The sequence below is a fragment of the Macrobrachium nipponense genome, chromosome 35, assembly GCF_015104395.2.
Source record: "Macrobrachium nipponense isolate FS-2020 chromosome 35, ASM1510439v2, whole genome shotgun sequence".
NCBI classification, from domain to species: Eukaryota; Metazoa; Arthropoda; class Malacostraca; order Decapoda; family Palaemonidae; genus Macrobrachium; species Macrobrachium nipponense.
This window is the reverse complement of record NC_061096.1, coordinates 20,268,272-20,291,659: the sequence shown is the minus strand read 5'-3', so window position 1 is coordinate 20,291,659 and position 23,388 is coordinate 20,268,272. Positions and strand designations below refer to the sequence as shown.

The window sequence follows — 23,388 nt, the reverse complement described above, 5'->3', positions numbered from 1 at the left end:
GGAGTGAAGCTTAAATACATATACTCAATAAAGACTCAAGCAACTTACCAGGACCATTAGTGGAGTAAGAACAGTACTGGTAAGTACCACCCGTCTCTTGCGATTCCAGATCTTCGCTGGGCGCTGCATCTGTTTAGGATGAAATCCCCATTACTTATGCAATAAACGTGGATACCTTTTGCGGGAAAAATGCAACAGGAGACAAAATCATGTACGTTCAAGCATGCAGAAATGGGAGGTTTGAAAGGTTTCGATGTACAGAGAGACTAGTGGAGCAAATGTATATATGTAGACTAGATTGACATTACAGATAGCCTTGTGCAAATTTGCACATACCTAACAAGGATTTTTTTTAGTTTGTCTGAGTGGATTTGAAAGGAAAAGAGTATGACCTGCTAGAGGGTGGATTAGTCTGCGAAGTGAGAGAATATAAGAAGGAACTTAGAGTAAAGACGTGATTCTGAGTATGAATTTTAGAAAGACAATATACACTACAAAGTTAAATGCAAAATAGAAGGGGTAATTAATCGTATTTTAGAATGAGCTTAAGTCAAAGAGTGGTTGATCTGGTGTAATGGGATCCATAAGACGGCTGTGAGAGGAGAAAGTTACTGGGTATAAGTACAACATTATAGGATTAGAAAAGAAATATGGCTGGAATGTCAGGTGGCTGATTGCTGACGACGCTTGTAAAATGGTGATAGTCAACAGAGAAAATGCAGCTACTAATTATAAGACGACAAACTTGCAAGCGTCAGTCAGCAAAAATCAAGGTAAGCGTGGTGAACTGAAGTCAATGATAACCGATGATTTGTAATAGTTTTGGGGAATTAGTATTCCTACGACGGTAAAATGGAAAAGAGGGGTATCCGTAAGTAAAACTTGGAAGGAAGCACGATGATTGAAAAAATTAAAATGCTTTTATGAATCAAAATATGGAATATAAGAAAAGATGCTCAGTGAAGTGAAAAAAAAAAAAGTTAAGAGTTGAGATGAAGTTTCTGTGTATTAAATGCGTGGAGTGAAAACGCCGAAGGAGCTACACTTTTTGGTACAAAAATGTGGATAAAATGGTTGGCATAAAAAAAAAAAAAAAAAAAAAAAAGTATTCCGAGGTGAACTTTTACGCGTAGGGTATGGAGGACAATAGTCTGGTAAAGTCTGCATAATACAGAGGGTCATGGAGGAAGGAGGCGGGAGTGACTGAAAAAGTATGCGCCTGATCGGCTGGAAGAGGTGCTGGAACCGAAGGCTCTCAGTATCCAGGAAGTCCGAGTGTGTCCAAGATTGAGGTGCACTGTGCGTGTGTAAGTAAGTCCTTGGTATCTAAACTATTTTCCTAGAGTAAGTTTATGATAAAAGCAGATAACTAACTATATGTATTATTATATTTCCACTCCAGCATTATAGTAAAAACACTGATGCACTCAGTCCTTCATTAAAAACATCCTTCATAATCTTACGCTCAATTACTGAAGTGATATTAATCATGATTCATATGTTGCACTTATCAAATATAAATAACAGCAATATTACGACGAAACTTTAAATTCGAAACTCACCTTCTGGTCTAAGTAAGTCGACGTTAAATCTACTATATGGCGGCGGTGGGGATTCTGAAAAATAAGAAAAAAAAAAAAAAGGTAATTCTGAATGTCTTCCTTAATCGAATCGTCATGCAGCACAAATTGCTCATTTTAACTTCATTCCTTGGAATAAAAAAATGATTACAACTGTAAATAACCTAATCAAATGAAGATTATCATTGCGATTAACTTAAAAGTCTATAGAGAGAGAGAGAGAGAGAGAGAGAGAGAGAGAGAGAGAGAGAGAGAGAGAGAGAGTCACTTCCCTTCCATGTGAGCCATGAACACCATGGGCTTACATACACCAACACCCCCCCCCCACCCCCAACACACCTATCTCATAGCCATCCACTCCCCCAACCCCGGCGCCTCTTCTGTGGATCAAATCACCTGCGGTCCCTTGACACATGCTGCCTCATTAACCCTACATCCCCCTCCCGTCCCTTCCCCTTCCCACCTGTCATTACAATCCCCCGAATTGCATGGGAATATTTGTCGGCTCACTATCGAAAGTTGAAGCCATTAAACGAGCGTTTAGTCTGCATATGTCAAAACCTTGTATTCAATGGTGACTTAAGATCAGTTCATGTTCATCAAAGTTAGTATGAATTTGCGAATTACCAAAAACAGAAGTAGTACGGCAAAAAAAAAAAAAAAAAAAAAAAAAAAAAAGTACGAGCGCGCGCGTGTGCGCGTGCGAGAAGCACCAAATATAGAAAAGGCTGCTGACAGACAAGGACGTGAATCACTCGAGTGATGAAGGGGTTTACGACCTTCAGGGTTCAGACCACCTCGGCGGCGACGACGACGGCGACGACGAGGAGAGCAAATGGCCTTACGTCGTCGGACAACAAAATGTTACCTTATGGTCCCAGGTAGGTAAAATGATTATACCACCCTCCTCTTCCAGTACGGCAAACCGTAAGCTAACGCGAATTAAATTTAAACAATAACAAAAAACTTCACATCCCGCCTCCGTATCCCTCTCTCCAAGAACCAACCGCACTACCCCTTCCCCTTCCACCCCCTACCATCAACGTCTCCCAAGGGTCTCCTCTCTCTCTCTCTCTCTCTCTCTCTCCTCCCACCGGCAAGCCACTTCAACTCTCGCCTGGCTACCTTGTCCCTCCCTCCTCCCTCCCCTCCCCTTCCCCGCGCGACTGGCTCCTTCATGCCGCCAATGAATTAAGCACCGGGCCACTAATACGCTCAACACAATATTAGTGCTTAAAACAAGCTCCAACAGCATCTCTCGCTTCTCGAGTCACGCAATCCAACATTCTATTGGGTTTACGTCGCCGAAAGGATCCTGGTCTCACAATGCAACTGACGTCAGCGAACGAAAGGGAAACAAATTCAAAGGCGTCCTTGCCAACGCGAAATGATTCTAGACACAACTCCAACCTATAACTTCAGTCAATTCAGAAGTGCCGCCACGTCATTATTACCAGAAAAATCATGACACCATTGTAAAACGACCCTGATCTGCGTTCGGCGCCTACCGGTAGGATAACTTTACCTGGAGACAACTTGTTACCCTCTCATCGATCATGATTCTTTTGGGCAGTGGTTCTGCTAAGGGATATTATGTTACGTTTATTGCAGTCTGTGTTACAGACGATACAAAGGTCTACGTACATACAAACAAAAACAAAATCATTCCCTACGAAGTAAAATATTAATTAAATATAAGGTGTGTAGGCTAATTAAAAAGGGCATTCACGGTGACAGTTCCTAAATCCAATTCTGAGATCAATGCAAAGAAAAGGACTTAGTATAGGAATCTCAATTAAATAACACGAGTCACTAATGGGTTAAAGTAAGCCAAGACAACATTGGTAATTACCAGGTGGTAGAGGGGGCTGTGCAAATCTCATCCTGGATCTGCCATGAAAGCATTCCACACACTCCAGGATTTCCATGGCGGCTGCACCAAACCACCGCCGCCCTCCTTTCCAATCCTTCTTCGTTTTGACGAACAATGGTGACGATGCACACACAAAAAATACACAAACTGGAAGACGATTTACTACTAAGGAGCTCACTCTTGCTCTTGTCACCTCGCCTTTCTCTTGAAACACACACGTAACAACTTCTCTTTCTATGGATAAGCACCAAGTTATATGGAAGACTTACGTGTTTTTCTTTACTGTTAAGGGCTAAATGCAGTGCTCACATGGTCAATGTGTCTGCTTAATAAAACTGTATATCACAGACCCCGTTTCCACAAACCGTAAGGACATCATAACGCAGCCAAAATAAACTCATCGCTCACTTCGTGCTATTGCAGTAGGGAAAACACTCTTTTTGTAAGGGATATAGAAATATATATATTCATGAAGCGAGGTAAACTTTAGTACAAGGCGCCTAAGACACACACAGTTGAATTTCCTGCTTTTCCTCGTAGCCACACACACACCGAGAGGGACAACTCACTTCCCTTCCACCTACACCAAGCCCTACGAGGCAACTGAGAGAAAAGGTTCCCCGACGACCACGTTTTGGCACATCATAGGCAATGACCCAGTGAGTGAATAAGCTGCCAGTGACCCAACTTATCTGGGTTCTCTTTCCTAACACAGACAGACTACGCCACACATTGCTGAGCCCAGGGCGAGCCAGGCGCCGACTGGGGGTAGGTACCTCTACCACCACCACACAGAGACACACACACACACACGAACACTGTTGTAAGTGAGGTGGAGGAGGAGCGCTCGGGAGAGGATTGGGGAGAGGTACCACAACTCAGGCGCCATGTAACCCCGCCTCGTCCCTCTCCCCCCTTTAACCAACGACCTCGGCTACCTCCATGCCCTACAATATACTGCACACCAACCCGAGAACCACCCCAGCACCCACACCAGACACCCGTCGACTGAAGCCACCTGGTCAATTTAAATGACAATATCGCAAATTTATCTCTGTGAAACAGCAACATTAAGAATTTAATTACATCTACGGAGGCGTCCGTCCGAGGCCAAACGTTTCATATATTTTTTTTATTAGTAACTGCCGAAGACTGCTCTTGAGAGAGCGCTGAGTTCGTCCGACAACATTGTTATCTGGCCGGAGTCCCCTTCTAAATTTTAATGATACTCTGCAACGCGAGATAAGGACAGCTCGACACGCAGGTGCTGTGGAAAAAACAGGTGAAAATCTTGGTAACATGATGGCTCTCTTACAAATGGGAAGGAAACAATGATTCTCTTACGACTGAGACTCACACGAGATGGCAATCAGTATCGAATCTCCGGGGGTAAAAATGCGATACCAAATCCTGCGGACTAACGTCTTACGCATGTTTTGTTCGGGCGTACATTGAAAAATATTCGCACCCAATCCATCAAGTATGAGGGCATACCTCCTTACTTACGCTACTGGCGCATGTCCAGCTGAATCTCAAGTATATTTATATTACGCTACAGTATTTTAGGTATTTATAGGCACCGTTCTTCACAACACAGAGCAATAAAGACATTACCTCATCCAAAAGAACGCTATTCCGAATGACACACATACACAATATATATATATATATATATATATATATATATATATATATATATATAGTATATACATACAGGATATTAGGATTAGGAGTTCTATCAATACTGTCCCAAGTACGACAGTATATGTGTGTGGTTTAATATCTTTATATCATCTCCAACATCGAACAGATGTGTCACAGAACGTAGCTGAGTACCAGACAAAAACTTTGAAAACAGCCGAGGAATTTCCTAGGAATTTCTGAAAACAGTACTCCCACATTCAAATGAAGAGGAAATGCAGTGAAATATGACCAGAGGGGAGCAGAGATATGCCCACCAAACGTATGGAAAAGTATCGCACTGAACAACGAAGCACATCTCCAAAAGTATTCCGGGTATATTATTACACGCTGCTAATTCGAGTGCCTATCCGTCTCCAGCGATAGTGGGGGAAGGGGAGAACGCGGGGGGGGGGGGGAGCTTAGGGCACCAGACTATCCTAATTTCTTCGAGACCTTCCAAAATACGAAAGAGCAACAACAAAATTCCCTCCCAAGAATCCTATGTCCCAAATTATTGATGCCACTTACCTCTACGCGTGAAATAACCTTCTTTATGGCTCCCCCATATATTTACATGTACAACACAAAACTAACGAAATGCATTAAGGTAGATCCCACTCGTAAACACATCTATTAACCCCCTCCCCCATCCTCCAACAACCCACACACACACACACACACACAAACAAACGCGGGCGACCTCCGCTGGCGCCAGGCTGCCGTTGTCAGGTATGCTCTAGAGGTATAACCCTCCCATGCCCCACCAGGGGGGCCCTTCACTCACTCTCCCACATCAACGCACCATCCCCCAAAATCACTCACCCCTCCGATCACCCCCAGCAAACCTCTTCACTCTACACAAGAACGTTGAACGGACTTTCTTCTACAAGTCATCCGGCGATGAAAGCACGAACGCATGCAAGCAGAAACACGGATGCACAAAGAATGATGACGATGAGGCTTTCTCGTGGAAGAACGGCAACTACCTTGTGGTTTCATAACTTCACCTTCACTCTACGACGCCCCCATCACATCCCCAACAACCCTACTACACCCAGCCCCCCAACCCCGCCTCCCCACGTGAGCGGCATTTGCTTCTCACTAGAGAAAGCAAACTTCGCGAGGCGAGACTTCTCTATCGGAGAGTGATGTCACAAGGGAACCATCCGTTCATCTTCCTCTTTCCTCTTTTATCCTCGTTCGATTCATATGGGGATTTATGCTCCCGGCAAAAAGACGAAGAAAAAGAAAAGCAAGTCAGATGTCTGCATGTTGAAAACAAATTATAAGTCAATTACATTAGGTCGTAATAAAATCACCAATATCATCATATGCCTCAATTGGCGAGAGATTTTCAGCAACGTCTGAGTGTCGCCATCTAATCCTATTTACATAATGAGACCAAATTTAAATCATAAGATAACTAGGACACTTAGTAGATAAGAAAATGAGGAAAATTATTTTTACAAATTCAAATCCCCAAATAAAACTTATCGACAGGGTACTGTGAAGACATAAATAACTTGAGGACGTATTTATTCTAAGCCAACTGGTCGCTTTGAAAACCCAAACCCAAGCTGTAATTACGCTTTAATTACATCTGACCTGTTGAAGCTATCGCACATGCACTGATAACACACTAAACTATATACACACTGGTAGAAAGAGATGGCCAGCAGAAACTTCAGCATTTTTCCGTTAAAATTTTATTTCTATCCAACGTTGGATAGAAATAAAGTTTTAACGGAAAAATGCTGAAGTTTTTGCTGGCCATACTCTTTCTATTAAAGATCCGACTTTCTAGAAGCGACAATGCCATTCATTATATTTAATATATATATATTATATATATATATTATATATATATATCTATATATATAATACCAGGAATATAATCCAATCCAGGTAAGAAGGGGCCCGGGTTTCGCTTGCCTTCTTTCGTGGTTTGTTTGTATGGTGTTTTTACGTTGCATGGAACCAGTAGTTATTCAGAAACGGGACCAACGGCTTTACGTGACTTACGAATCACGCCGAGAGTGAATTTCTATCACCAGAAATACACATATCTCACTCCTCAATGGAATGGCCGAGAATCGAACCCGCGACCACTGAGGTGGGACCCCAACACCATACCAACCACGCCACTGAGGGGTCCCTTCTTTCGTGGATTTTATGATATATATATTAACATTAACACCCAAGATGAACTACAATGACTTCCATACTTTTATTGCTGAATGTAAAATTAAACGGCCAGGCTATATATTTCAACAGGAGGTCTCTCCAGTAGGGCGTCGAACCCCGACAACTCTGGGTTTTCTGCCTACTAGGGGACTTTTATTCCACGTTGCCAGCAGTAACGTGGTCTCCCACCCTCCCCTTGTCCTCAGATCTTGAGAATTATTATAGATTTCTTAACAACTATCGTCCTCTCACGGGGCAAAATCACGTCGCCTTTTCACTTTTTATCATCTCGTTTTATGGTCACCATTTCAATCTACCTTATTCCTAATACACTAAGTAACGAGTTCGTTTTCATCCTTTCATCCACATTCAGCCTGCACATCCACACTTCATCTAAACACTGCCAAGCTAACCCAACTTCACAAACACCAACCTTTGTCCATAGACGTTCATTGCTCTTCTCTGTGACATAATTAACCAAGATTATGTAAACTTTTTGGTTAAACCATTATACATGGTTCGCATCTACTCTCACGCTGCCACTATCAATTAATCCCAGTCTCTTATTTTCTGACGAAACCTACTTTACTTCTATTTATACCATTCTCCAAAGACGTTTTTGATGCGCTACACTTTTATCAATTCTTATCTGCAATAATCACAGGGATCCTTGGATCAAGCAGATAAAGGCCAGTGTAAATATATTGCAGTTTTGACAAACTTCGAACGGTAGCAGCCTACAGTTTTATCTCAGATAAATTTCTTGTTTATTTTATTTGCCTTTACGCTAATGAGCTACTTTTTCAACTATTAACATTGGAAGCTATGTCTTATGCATGTAAATGATTTGCGCACAATAAGTATTCGCTTATCTACAATATGAAACCAACTTTCCTCGATAAAACTCGGACAAGACAAAAAAACGAAGAAATTTTACCTAAAGAGATACTTGAGACCTGTGATGAGAAAATCTGCAAACCAACTTCTCCAGCTCAACGAAGAATATCGGTACTTGGCTAAACCACAAAAAGCAACGAAACTCGTGTCATTCCTTAAACAATTTATAAACAGCAACTCCGGGCACAGTGACATTTATTCCCCATCCTAGGCAATTCACGTTCCACTCGAGCACCCCCGCTAACAGCTTCAGATGAAAAGTGAACATAAGAGGAGTCAAACACCTTTGGAAAGTTGCGTCTCGTCCATAAGGTCACGTGAAGCAGCAACAGCAGCAGTAGCCGCTGATGAGTTGATCATAATCTCGTCGTCCATAGAGTCCACGACGTCACCGAAGACGCCCCACAGCACCAAACAATTCTGAAGACGAGGCACGGCCACGACCTTGGGGTATTGCGTCACTGAACACGGCCCGGAAGGGCAACACGCGTAAGGGGGCCGCGAGGGGAAAGGTAAGCAGCTTGTTTCCCCTCACTCACTCACTCTCTCTGTCCTCCTCCTCCGGGCGAGAACGAAATCGCGTGAAGCTGTCGTCCATACTATCCCTCCCCCACTCTCTCGCTCTCTCTAAAGCACTGCGAGTGGGGTCAGCGCGCGAGGAAGTGTGTGGTGTAGTAGCCTACGCTGCTTTGGAGTAAGGTAGGCTTGGGACACGGAGAGAGAAAAAGAGAGAGAGAGAGTGAGTGAGAGGATGCTCTTCCTTGAATGTATGGAAGAGAGCGCGTGAGTGCGTCCGTCTGTATGAGCAGAGGGAAAGACAGTGCGCGCAGCGGGACGGATGACCACAAACTAAAAGAGAGCTCTCTCTCTCTCTCTCTCTCTCTCTCTCTCTCTCTCTCTCTCTCTCCACATGAACCTATCAAATTGCTGCTACGTAAAGTATCTGGCATTAGAGAGAAGTTGAGCATATCCTTCTCAAAGCTGAGACACGTGCAGCCTTCTTAGAGTCTCATTTTGTAAGCATCCAATTCCTTCATTAACATCAAAGCTTTTGAAGGGCAGTACCAGCTGACATCATTCGGCGTCAAAACAGCGAACAGTTATAAAACTAAAAAAATCAGGTATCGCAATAAAAACTGCTACCTTAAACGTCCCAATCACAGACGTTAATCTGCATGACGGCGCCGTTACAATAAATCCAATGAGATATGTACAGAAGAAGAAAAATGTGACTGCCGTGTCTTAGATAAGGCGAGATAAGCTGACAAACATGCTTCTGTTGGTAGCAGCATTGATAGCAATAACGATGTTGCTGCTGAAAAAAACAAACAAAAATGAATGAGTTACAATGATTTGCACGTGCTGTACCTAACTGGTTATGGGAAAAATAATTTTTTAAAGTTTCTTATGGCAATAAATATGATAAAATACCTACCGTCATCCTACACAAGAGCAGACTGCTACTATCACGAAAATCACGCGGCACCTTCAAATTGCCATTGATCAAAATAAAAAAAAAAAAAAAAAAAAAAAAAAAAAAAAAAAAAAAAAATCAGGTGACCCTGACTTCACTTCACTTGTGGAGGGAGAAAACGGACGCACGTCAAGAGGAACAATATTTAAGTCCTGTTAATCTCCTTAGGAACCACCTGACTACGGAGAACACACACACACACACATCGAGTAAAATATTTACAATCACGGTAAAAAAAAAATCAATAAATAAAATAAAAAAACTTCTATGTGTAACGTGGGTTTTCTAAAGTGTACCTTCTATTACATTTGTAATTCATGAAATGTTCTAGAAGCCTTGGGCGTTTAAAGAATACAACCGAATAAATAAATCAACGCACCAACACACATGTTGTGCCAAAAAAAAAAAAAAAAAATCCCTGACAATCCATGTTAATTTTTTTATTTCTCAAACAGCTCCCAGAAAACAACTCTTGAATAGATCAGAGGACAAAATGGCCGGGGTAATACAGACAATAACTTAAACCGGCACATAAATCCAAACTGGATACAAATTCATCTCAAGTTACAATGGTACGCGACCTACTAAACACGAGAGAGAGAGAGAGAGAGAGAGAGAGAGAGAGACCCATACACCATGAGCACAAAACAAACAATAATCCACAAAACTCTACAGCATTACGATCAAATATTCGTCGGACTGGGCAAGGGGCATACTTGTTACACGGCCAGACATAGCCCGCATATTTCGATGAATATAACCCCAGTATTAAAATGTAAGACGAGAGGTTTTAAGACCATTAACATATTACTATGCACAAACAACGAGTAAGAGATCACCCCCACCAAAACATCGAAGGTCGCGTTTTTCTCTGAGAAGGCCAGACAGAAAAGCCCACTCGGCTAATGTGACCCCAACAACGACATTTTTTTTTTTCTTTCTTACCTAATGACGAGTTCAGCAACCGCTTCAAGTTTGTTTATTCATTATATTAGTGACCACATTTGATTGATTGTGTGAAGTGGCGCTTCAATATTGACGGTACATCAAAATTGATACCTACAGAGAGGGAGGGTGAGTTTCGGAGTAAAATGCTTTTCAGAAGAAAAAAAAGAATATCCTATATATTGTTATTTACTTGCTTTCGAAACATACTACTGACCCCAAAACATTGAGCTTCGATGTTGCTCCAACGAATGTATAAGTTCATAGACATGTCCAAAAATTCATTACGCCCACATTAAAAGTCATTGTATGACCTAGTATAGTGTCTTGGTACAATAGGAAGATTATATTAACTTCACGAAATTACCTTATGCTTCAAGGGTGAAAAAAAGGGCACTTTTGAATGCCCTTCCAGATCCATAGAGTACTCCGAACCTCTGAGATCTGAATACAATTTCTAGCATCTAAAAACCTTAACTATTACTTATTTCTACAGTTGCAATACAATATCCCAAGCGCGCAATTGTCACGAAACTCTAGCTATTCTTTTCCAAAATCTTACTTTTCACTGCAATTGTCGTTTCCCTATAGGCATAAGAAGGTGTATCTTATGAAATAAATGAAAATCCACCTACGAACCTTCCACTATCAGTTTAATGGTTAGACATTGTTGAAACAATCCTTATGAAGAAGCCGAGCCTCTCCGTGACGTGCTTTCCATTCTTTGGCTGAGCTTCCATTTCTGACAGCGTTGTCACGAGTCATTTCTTAAACCAAAACTGGTTTTAGCACCAAGGATATTGAGAGAATCTTATACGTATACACTTAAAAGACATCTGGGTTCAAAAGGTCCAGATGAGGTCAGTTTCTAAAAAGCTTCTAAGGTGATTTCCCTTTTCCTAATTTTATTTTATTTGAAAGGTCATTTTTACCAGACGACCAAAAAATCTGAGCAAAACTGTGCCTTTCCCAGACAATAATGAGAGCAGATTACAGTAATTTGTCTACTACTTTCCTAGTTTTCAGAAAATCTAACATTAGGCCTTTAATAGGTACCTTGACAGTAGATATCTTATTAATATGCAAATTACATACTTTGGACCTTTCAAACCTTACAAAAATTTATACAATAAAAGGTCAACAGAGAAATCGTGAACACAAAGTAACGAGTGATGATTTTCATCTTAGCTAATCAAGAGGGCAAACATGTCAAAATTAGCTAAGTTATGTATTGGAAGTTAAATAATTATTTTCCATCGATGCTCCTCAAGTGACAGGCAGCAAGGTGTGCTAAGGATAACTTTATTAAACAATTCTCGATTCATTCTATGGGTGGTGGTTCACAAAATACTGGACCAGGACACTGCCGTTTCATTTTTCAGTTCAATAAAGACAGTTCGTTGTTAGTCTTCAAAACAAGTTTATGGGGTATGCCATAGATAAAACTCTCGTTTTCCCTGTAGGACTTCCCTTGCCTACAAATATGCTCATGCAATGGCCATCGCATTATCAACTGTTTTGTTCCACTTTTCCCTACACGATAATAAAACCTTAAATTCAACATAATTTTGGTTAATTCCTCCCTGTAATGACATATCGCATTTTCGACATAACCATCTATGTATTTCTGACGTATATAATCTTTTAGCACTAAGTCTACTACAAGCTGGAATTCAATTCACATCTTTCTGAAATAGATAACCCACAATACAGCATATCTTTTATATCATTTTATATCTTACAAAGCAGGAGGAGGCAAATAGTTAGGCTGCAACGCTACCAAAAAGACTGTTCCCACTCAATGTTCTCGCTTTTATTCAGGAACTTATTTTCTTGAAGTGTGAAGTTGGGAGCTAGACAACTGACCTTTCTACAATCCTTACAAACATAATAGAACCAGTGCAGTGCGTCTAATGAACTAGACAGATGGATAATTCTATCACAGGCCTGATCTTAATTGAGAATTTTCTAGCATATTAAGATGCCTGGCTATTTTTACCATGCCCAGGTTACGTGCACGTAGGATCGACATAACTTATGTTCAGGGCATACATCACTTGCCCTGTCAGGTATAGGCAAGTAGCTACGACAGACAATGCTAGTAATTGTTCCTGCGTCAGTAAATGAAACATGTTATAATCATATAATGGTGATCCAGTGTTATGACTCAAAATAAATTATTTATTTTTTAACATTACACGAAAATGATTTTAGTGCACATAAATACTTCTTCAATTTACATCATCACTTAATGCTAAGGCCTAGAAATTTCTATTGAAGTCCACTAATCACTTGCTGAAGCGAAATGCACTTGGGAACCGGAGCTCATATGCAAGTTGACGCTTAAGTATCCAAGGTGGTCAAGAAAGTAAAAGGAAATACATTCTGACCTGCACTTTTGTCAAATTTGTGACACCCATGTCACATCAGGTCAGTTGATGTCAAAATTTCAAAACAAGCACTTTACATTGCTCCGGTCGGGACGAACAGTTTTCTTTGGTGAAGGGGTAATTACTGCTAGTGACAGGTAGAGGTCATTTTGGGGCAGCGAATGTTAAATGCAAGAGAGAGAGAGGAGAGAGAGAGAGAGAGAGAGAGAGAGAGAGAAATTCAGAATCTTTTGAAACATACTGACTTATCTCCCATCATCCAGAATAACCAAGTATACACAAAGAGAAGGAGACCATAAACTGTTAAGAAGCGTCGTCCCCCATATCGCTCGCCATAAGTAATTGCTGGTGTACATAAAAACAATATTTATGGGCGTGAAACTAAAACAATTGGGCTGTGAGTCCCAGAAAAATAAGAATCTGAGAAAATATAATTGTCGGAGGATACAGAGACAATATTTATAAGCATGAAATTAAAAGAATTGGGCTGAGTCCCCCCAAAAATATAAATCTGAGAAGATTGATTTTTAGCTGAAACCCGCCTCTTGGAAAGCTTTTCATTTAATAGGCCTTGCCCTAATCACATGTGAAATTCTCCTTTGTTAAGTAAAAGGAATAGCATATTCTCTTGTGGAACATATAGCTAACCTTTAGGCTTATCACCTTATAAAATCAAACTTGTTTACTTCCCTAAAAACAACTATTTCTGGCATACCTAAGGGAACTAACCGGCAGCCATATTACAAGTTTCATAAAATCGTTTCAAATTTCAACTAGAAAAAATTGTAAAAATAACAATAAACAATGCATTTCCCTCTGAAAGGGCAGCAAATAACGAATTACCACTTCCTTGACGAAATTGCTTAATTCATGGCCTTGAAAAGGAACCCATTTTCTTGACTAAAAACTTTCATAGATTTGTTAGTCTTGAAGACTCATGAAAGTCGTTCTCTCCAGAATGCATTTCACTTAAAAAAAGTCTTTCCTCTCTGTGGGGGTGGAGGGTTCCGGGGTGGGGGTGGGCGGCTGAGGGACATTTGCAGGTCATTGTTATCCTTAATAAAAAGGACATCATAACTATTAAACTAACTCGAGAACAATGTAATCATGACGATTATTAATTATCACCACTTTATACTAACTAACTAACAAAAGTTATGTGTAATCCTTACATTTACCTACAAAGTTTCGTGAGAGAGAGAGAGAGAGAGAGATAGAGAGAGAGAGAGAGAGAGAGTAGAGAGAGATGAGAGAGAGAGGAGGAGAGAGAGAGAGAGGGAGGTGACATGACATTTCTCAAATTCAATCGTTTACCTTTCTCTAATTCAAGTCTGAACATTAAACGCAATTCCACAGTTGGATACGATTCACCAACTCCTGAAAACAAGACAATCACTGACAATGCATCAAAGTTGTGGCGTCTGAACAGAATACATGAAAAGTATTTTATATCGTGAACCTTACCTTGACTTACCGATCAAATTTGCATGTCATGTAAGTAAACCACCAGTGCAATACAGAACAAAATGCCATCAATTGTCAGCATAAAAAAGACCCCCCAAATTTCTCATGGAGGTAGCGAAATGATATATATATATCTATATATATATATATATATATATATATATATATATATATATAATATAAATTCTTCTGTTAAAACAGGATTCGTCTCAAGTATAAAAGGACCCTTAAATCACAATGGTTTAAAACTAAGGACTTTATTGCGGTGGACTGTAATGATAAGGTGGAAGTCAGTCGACGGAAATACAGTCCTCAGCTAGCTAGCTCTCTCTCTCTCTCTCTCTCTCTCTCTCTATATATATATATATATATATATATATATATATATATATATATCATACATCTATACATAAATAATATAAATATATATATATACAAATATATGTGCGCGCAAAAATAGATAGATAGATAGACAGACAGATAGTCACATTGCTTTTAAAATCGAGAGAGAGAAAAAGCACCGAGGAATGTGAGAAGCAGGTCCTGTGAGAAGCTACAGAGGAACAGATGTCGGCAGTAATCACCAACTTGTCATTGCCACACAAAAGCTGAAATTCAAAGCACCCAACAAAAAAGTTGACAGAAAATCTACGTTTGTTACAATGGGGCTGATTGAAGACGAACATCAAGAGGCTTTTGCAACTCGATGTCGAAATCGGTTTGCAGTCAAGAAACACATTTGTGGACCAGCAGACAATCAATGAGAACTGGTTTAACTTTAAAAAATTTATATCAGTCTGCTGGAAAGGATGACTTGGATACTGGGCAAGAAAGGAGAAACTTGGGATATTGGATAAGGCCTGGTTTAAAATAAAGAGCAGACAAACGCAAAAGTTACAAGCAGACAAATTTCACGGAGGAGAACAACTTAGGTAGAATTTGCTCGGTACTCAAGTCTATATATTGAGGTTAAACAAAGATGAAGAAGATATGCTGGAAAAAATTGGAAAAAAAGGGTGATGATGTAAACAAAGAGTGGCACTGGTGTTATATTATCCCAAAAAATTTACAAGTTATTCACATGTAAAGAAAGAGGAAAAATTCCACCATGAAGAGGGACGGGTCAATAACGTCATAGCAGGAAGCAAGACGATGCTAAACAGCACTTTTTTGTGAGCTCATGCATTCCAAATGTGACTAAAATTATATACCAGATGCTGACGAAGACCTAAACATGCTGCTTAACTGGATTCGGTGCAAAATTTTATTCACTGAAACTGAAAAGATATCTCGTATACTAACTACACTATTTTGCAGATATATAACGAGAAAACATTCTGAAGATTGGGAATTGGGTCTCATATAGCTAAGGTATCGAAGAAAGATGATTTGACCGAGTGTGGTAACTATAGAGGCGTTGCACATACGTCGCTGTAATGAAAATACTCAGTAAGCTCCTGTCCAAACGGCTGGAAGAACCAATTCATCAAAGGCTTAGAGGTGAGAAGATAGGAATTGCACAGGTATTAAGACATTGTGCTGCAGTGAATGATATTTAATAAACGCCTTCTGATGGCTTTTGCTGATTAAGTGATTGTATTTGACAGCCTCCGCAGACCAATAGTGGAAGATCTTACATTTATATGAGGCATTCGCGTTTGATTTGTAAAGATCAATGAAATTATTCATGAAAGAAGTAAATTCCAAGTTAACGCTCAATTGTCTTGTCAAATAAATTTGCAGTGAATACCGGGATTCTGCAAGGGAATGTTATTTCATCTTTGCTGTTGGCCCTATTCTCAGGCTTTTTTTTTAATGAAAAATGGTCATAGACAGAAGAGATTTCCACTGGAGTAACGACATTAACATGACAAGACTCAGAAAATGCAGATGTTGCTGTTTTATTCAGCAAAATACCACAAGACTTAGAAAGTTTGCTCAACAGAAGGCATCATATATAAAGAGGGGTGGGGAAACAGGATTCAAGAATCTGAGAAAACCAAAGTAACGAGGACAGAGGACAATGGGACGAAATAACATAGTGGAAAAAAATTTTTGGGGGGAGCAAAGGCCCCCAATTCAGGTTCTCCTGTGTTGGGATTTAGTCGATAAGTAACCAGCTGCAACGCTAAATGTTATTTGGAAATCAAATAGACTAACAACGCATACAAAGGGAAAATTATACCGAGATCTCGTACGATCGGTATAGTTGTATGGGTGAATCATGACATGACTTTGAAACTATAAACAAAAAATTTTGTGGAATTCAGGATGAAGCTTAAAGACGAATCGTAAGAACCAAAGGGCGGAATATAATTAGAACTGGTACCATAAGAGAAATTACATTAGTTCCATATCTAGACGAGATGATGATGAAAGAGAGATGGAAATCGCTTGGACATGTCCTTCGCACAACCACCAGGAGAAATGTGCAACAGATCAAAGCAGACGAAGGACATTTATTGCGTAATTTCACAGATGCCATTTGCATTGGAGGCGACGACATATATATATATATATATATATATATATATATATATATATATATATATATATATATATATATACATATATATTATATATATATATATATATATATAATATATATATATATATATATATATATATATATATATATATATATATATATATGTGTGTGTGTGTGTGTGTGTGTGTGTCTGTGTTTTAAATGCCTGCTCGAGTTCCTCACTCTTGTAGCCCGAGTTCGCTCCCAGCTGCCACCAATGTGGAATCAGAGGAATGCATTCCAGGTGATTAGAAATTCATTTCTCGACATAATGTGGTTCGGATCCCACAATAAGCTGTAGGTCCCGTCGCTAAGTAACCAAATGGTTCTTAGCCACGTAAATAAAAATCTAATCCTTTTCGGACCAGCCGTGAGAGAGCTGTTAATCAGCTCGGTGGTCTGGTTAAACTAAGATATACTTAAATGCCTGCTCGAGTATGCTACATAAGATTATTTGAGTACTGGAGAGAGATACGCTTCAATATGCTCCACTGAGCAGGTCACAGGAACGATAAGCTCGTCTGAGTGTCCTGCAGTGACCTAGACAATGGAAACGAAGGCTCGGAGAATAATCATGAGACAATAAGATGAAATATGTTGGTATTCACAACGACCACCGACACAAGCTATGACGGGACATCGTCTATCAACAAGACATCACAATCATCCGCAAAATGCGGCGTCTCCTTGATCAACGTGACGTCACAGCTTCCTTAATTGGAGCCACTGAGACCGCCGCTGGTTCATCATCGTGCATTACATATGGGGACGCGGGACGCGGGTGCCGCGCGCTACCTGACTTAAGAAGACAGGAGCACGAACAATCTGCTCAAAAAAACGATGAGACTATACAAAGGAAAAATTACTACTCCATAGAGTGACACCTTCCGCCTCACCAATGAGCTGTTATGTAAGCCCAATTGTCCTGTGAAAGATGGAGGAAGGAACGGGGAGAAAACAAAATAGTAGTAGTAGTAGTAGTAGTGATTAACCTAGAACCGTAACATCTTAACCTAGAACCGTAACACCTGGCGCTGCCAAATTTAAAAAGATGCAGTGCACTGTACATTTTGTTTACGCACTGACATGAATAATAATATTTATAGTGGTAAATATTTCTTCTTGCACTCCTTCCCGTAAATAAAATTGCGACAGAAGGCGATTTTTTCTAGCGCTCTTAAAAAGAATTTGAATAACACAGGTTAAATTTTGTACAATGAAAATTTAGGATAAAATAGAGTTTCCCAAAAAATCTGTGTAATTTCCATACACCGAAAACATGTCTTTATAGAGTATTTCACTTTCCTAACCAACAAAACAGCTGATTTTATTCTTCCAAACCTAACACATGGGCGTAGTCCAATGATGTGGACATTAATATTTCTAAACATTCTTAAATATATACATAAATTACACACACACTATATATACGTATATACACACACAATATATATATATATATATATATATATATATATATATATATATATATATATATATATATATATATATATATATATATAATATATATATATATATATATATATATATATATATATATATATATATATATATATATATATATATATATGATATATATATATATATATATATATATATATATATATATATATATATATATATATATATATATATAGTGTGTGTGTAATGTAAATCTCGTAATACGTAGTGGATGGTATAATATGGGGTGATCTGAAAACAAATAACAAAACATGATCAGATCTGCGAAAAATTCTACAAAAGCAGAAGGATAGAAATTTAACGGAACGCTTTTCGTCCAACAATTCAAGATACGACCCACTTGCCGAGGTCCAACGCGAGGAACAATATTCAAAACATGGTGGAGCAGAAGTATGAAAGGTTTTACTGGGATAGCAGGGCTCAAAAAAAACACGCACACACACTTTTTCTGTATATACCAATATCTGTTCGACCGAAGAAGATAGTCAAGATATGTCTCTCGAAAAATAACGTTCAGTAAAGGATGAAACATTGAATTTTAAAATGAGTTGTACTTATATATAGTTACAGAAACATCTGGGTGACGGATCCAGCATCCAGGAACAGCTACTCATACTCAGCATAGCTAGCTCCAGTTTGCACTAATTACAGCTAAATCTCGGTTACAGGATTGTGGTTCTGCAGATCTATACTGATGAGATTATAATGCTCGTATTTCGATCGAATGACCCATCCACCCAACGTCCTGACCCACAAGTGACTTCATCATCAAACGATGAGTTGGTTATGCAATGAATGTGCAAGATAAGAGAGATTTCGTGGGAAAATACTAAATATGTCGGAAATATAAACGGAATATAAATTCTATGGGAAAAGTATTTAAGATATATTGCAAAACAACTAGCTAAGCTTATTTTATTTAACGCATCCTCAAAGGAAACTTCTGTGATAATCAAATAACATTCAAAATAACTTGTCTCATCTTATGTAGAAAAGACTTTCCAATAAGTTTTGGTACTTTTTAATAATATTATACGCCATCATGGTATTCCATAAATTATTTACAAAAATTCAGTGAAAAAAAGGAGAGAAGGGTACTCTGACATCACCATTAGTTTAACTGGCTTACTGAGATATGTAACAAACAACCAGGATTCGAATAAATACAAGTTTGGCACCTTACCTTTTTTTTTTTTTATAAGTTCCACAGCCAGGACGTGTCCTCACAGAGCACTGTACAGTGTTAAATCAAGAACATATACCATTCTATTCAGTGTCCAAAGATGTCATTCTTCATCCAGTAGGTGCAAATGGAAGGAACTGCTTGTATTTGACACAAAAGACAGAAAAGTGACTCCAACCAGGAGGCTCCCGTCACCACAAAAATAAAGGTCAAACTTTGTGACATAGAAAACTGTATATTAAACTAAATGCGAGAGATCTCAACGATAAACTTTCAAAGCATACTTGGCATTAGTATAAGATTATCAGCAAACTTCATGCATCTAAGTTTATATTCAAACTATACAACGTCGGAAGTTAGGGACGTTCATATTACTGTTAATAATGAAATATAGTCAAGTAATGTAACAGCCCAATTTATACATACCCAGTGGGTACTGAAAACACTACTAAATTTACAGAATAACTGAATGTAATGTACTTGCTTCAGTTGGTATGTATGTAAATGTACAAGCGAGAAGTCAGTCAGATGTACTACATTCGAGGCCAATCCCAGTAAATGAAATAGCGGGTCCATATGGACATGAAAGTCAAGGTACACAAATTAGCAGCTGACTTATTAAAAAGACCCATTTTTTTTTAAGGAAATAAGCATTTGCAAATGTCCAAGAAGTAACAAATAATCAAATAATAGAAAACGTGAAAGGACGTGTAACACAACAGATTAACTGAAAAGACTCTTGAAAATTGACAGGACATTTACTGTAGTGGGGAATTCACAGAAAATTTGAAGTAGTTCGAGAGGTTTCATCTTCGGTTATTAAAAAATGCACGATCAATGACACAAAGTAATACTTGTATCTGTGTATCTGGCATACCGTAAGCGATACAATAGCCACATGAGCCGATATTTATTGGGCATGTAAAGCAGGTGAATTAAGAGACTGAATTACTTGGCACAAATAAACGGTGTACAGAGATTTTCGTAGAGCTAAAAATACGAACTAATCAGGGAATTAGTGAATAGAAATGATCTTCATGAGATTGTTTCTAGAGACTTAAATTAAGAGTCTATGATTGTGAATACAATAACATTCAAATGAATCTTGTTGCTACAGATGATAGTAGAACTGTTTTTTTTTATGTAAAAAGCGGAGAAGATAACGCTAATGACTGAAGCAGCTAAAGGAACCTTACTGGTGAAATGGACCTTAAGAAATCATCAATAATTCTTTAAATGATCAAGAAAAAACGTTGACAACAAAGTTTATTGAATGAGAATAATAAAGTATTACCTTTCAACCTTCACTAATGACCAGGTATCAACAGACACTTTTTATACCTATTGCAGAACTCTCTTTGTTCAATGATTAAAATAAACATTCTTCGTGTTTGTCTTGAATGGTAAAAAAAAAAAAAAAAAAGGCACGGTAGTAAACAAAGTTTAAGTGAATAGATATAAAAAGAAGAGCTTTCGACTTTCACTAAGGTCCTCTCCAGTTGTATTTTAAAGTAGTTACAAACTGTTTACAAAGACAGAAAGTAACAACAATAAAATAAAATAAAATAAAAATAAAACGAGAATTGAAATGAAAACCGTAAATCCGGGGGCTTCCTTGGTTATCCTCATTTCTTGAAAGTGTCATCTTGTAGTTGTATTAGTACTATTGAGTCTTTGACAAGATGAGAAGTAGTAGACCTCATCATACAGTTGGGTACTTTTCAAAAGAAACAAGGCCTTCACCTTTAAAGACATTTTTACAGATCGCTTAATATGCCTATCTGCCTAACTGCCAATATGCAATTTAAAGATTTTAGCGGAAAATTCGCCCTCGGCCAGCAAACCACTCAATTACTTACACTACAACTACAAGAATTCCTCAATTACTGACACAACTACCAAGATATGAAGATACACCCAAGGAAGGCCCCATGACTGACAGTTTTCATTTTAATTGATGGTTTCATCTTTTTTCCTTTTTTGTTTTTACTTTTCACTTCTTTCTAAACAGTTTGTAACTAATATTTATTACAACTGAGGAGGACCTTCGCGAAGGTCGAACGCTCATCTTTCTTTATATTTATTCACTAAAACTTTGTTTCCTACAGTGTTTTTTCTTTCTTTCTTAACCATTCAAGATAAACACGAAGAATGTGTTTTTATTACTGGAAGTAAAGAATTTTGCAAAAATGTTAACTTTCTATTGCTACCAGACTACTTTACCATACACAACTAGAAGTCAGATTATATTAGATTATCGATTCAATTTACGTTTTTAACCTACATCTAAACCGATCCCTCCTAGTTCCATGATACTAAAGCCCTTCTATTTGCATATCTAATATTCCATGAGGCCATTATTTGGCTCACTGAATATGAATTTTATATATGAAAAAGAATTGTAGGTAAGATAGAAAAAAAATATATCTCTAATAAAAAATACATCAAAATAAACAATTTGTCATTCTTAATTATGTAGAATTTCGTGAAATTACGCGTTGCACAGTGTAACTTCTTAATCAAACCCTGGCTTAGTTCTAATCACCTAAATAATAAAGGCGTAAGACGAATGGGCCTTACATTAGTTTTCCCGAAAGTGAACTAAAAAAAAAAAAATATTCAGAGGCAAAAGCTACCCTAGACAAGAGATCGCACAAACACTTTCAGATTCAAATTCAGTCCCTGTGACATTTCCCCTCGTCCCTCCTTTTCGCCGAAACTGGCTCGAATTTAAATATTCAAAACGGTTCTTCGAATTACTCTCTCTCAACAGAACTTCAATTCAGTTCTGAATGGCCTTTCTTTAAATTAATCTTCTGACAAACTAGAAGTAAAAAAAAAAAAAAAAAAAAAAAAAAACTGCTCCTCACACATTATAGTCTTGAAATGAATAACCAAAATATTTAACTTTATATAGAGATGCAAAAAAAAGTATAGTCACAATACATTTCAACTAAATTATATTCAACAATTATGTGCAAGTCTTCTTCTTTTAATAATAAACCTGAAACTGTTACATATAACGATGCTCATCTGTTTCCTTCAGTGAATGTGAAAATACACGTGAAACTTCTAATCAGCCAGCATCAACATGATTTCCCCGAAAAATGGGTTAATCCACAATGAGCGTCGGCGGCAACAACTCAATAGCTGTCAAATAAAGTCTCGATTCAATGACATTCCACTAAGAATTAAACAGCTGGCAACCGGAAAATTTTATGTACGTTGTCACCCTAAAAGCTCTTCTCAATTCTGAAATTGACAAAAAAAAAAAAAAAAAAAAAAAAAAAAAAAAAAAAAAAAAAAAAAAAAAAAAAAAAAAAAAAAAAAAAAAATCCTAAAAGAAAAATGACTAAGAAAAATAGGTCGGCCTGAAGACGGATTTTTGCTTTCTGCGATTTCTCAGACTCCTCTGTTCGTGAAACAGACGGTGGTAGTGGTGTTTCGTGATTTTTCAAACCATAATCAGCCAAGTCACATTGACACATCCGAAGGCAATCTCTGACAGTAACTATTACTACTAATAACACTATTACTACTACTATTACTTACTACCACTGCTGCTGCTGCTCCCGCTATTATTATTATTATAAAAATACATAAGGTGAACAAATGAGCAGCAAGTGGGGAAGAACAATAATGAAACTTCTCCCTTCGAGAGAGAGAGAGAGAGAGAGAGAGAGAGAGAGAGAGAGAGAGAGAGAGA

The 23,388-nt window shown here is 38.3% G+C and overlaps 1 protein-coding gene across 6 annotated transcripts in view; it reads right to left on the bottom strand.

Moving 5' to 3' along the window:
* The window catches only part of LOC135208462 (mothers against decapentaplegic homolog 6-like), a 169,151-nt gene that overhangs the window by 15,761 nt on the left and 130,002 nt on the right, over positions 1–23,388 (bottom strand). Inside the window, exons 1-3 of one of the 6 annotated variants that reach the window (XM_064240665.1) lie at positions 8,502–9,026; positions 1,563–1,616; positions 49–129 (exon numbers count right to left, since the gene is read on the bottom strand). The exons of 1 other annotated variant lie outside the window; for it this stretch is intronic. In XM_064240665.1, coding sequence (XP_064096735.1) covers positions 49–129; positions 1,563–1,616; positions 8,502–8,592 — 226 coding nt within the window. In that variant the 5' untranslated portion in view covers positions 8,593–9,026. Of the gene's footprint in view, positions 1–48; positions 130–1,562; positions 1,617–3,432; positions 4,380–8,501; positions 9,027–23,388 lie in introns of those variants that run through there. 4 more of the 6 variants (XM_064240666.1, XM_064240662.1, XM_064240663.1 and 1 more) reach the window with 4 other exon arrangements.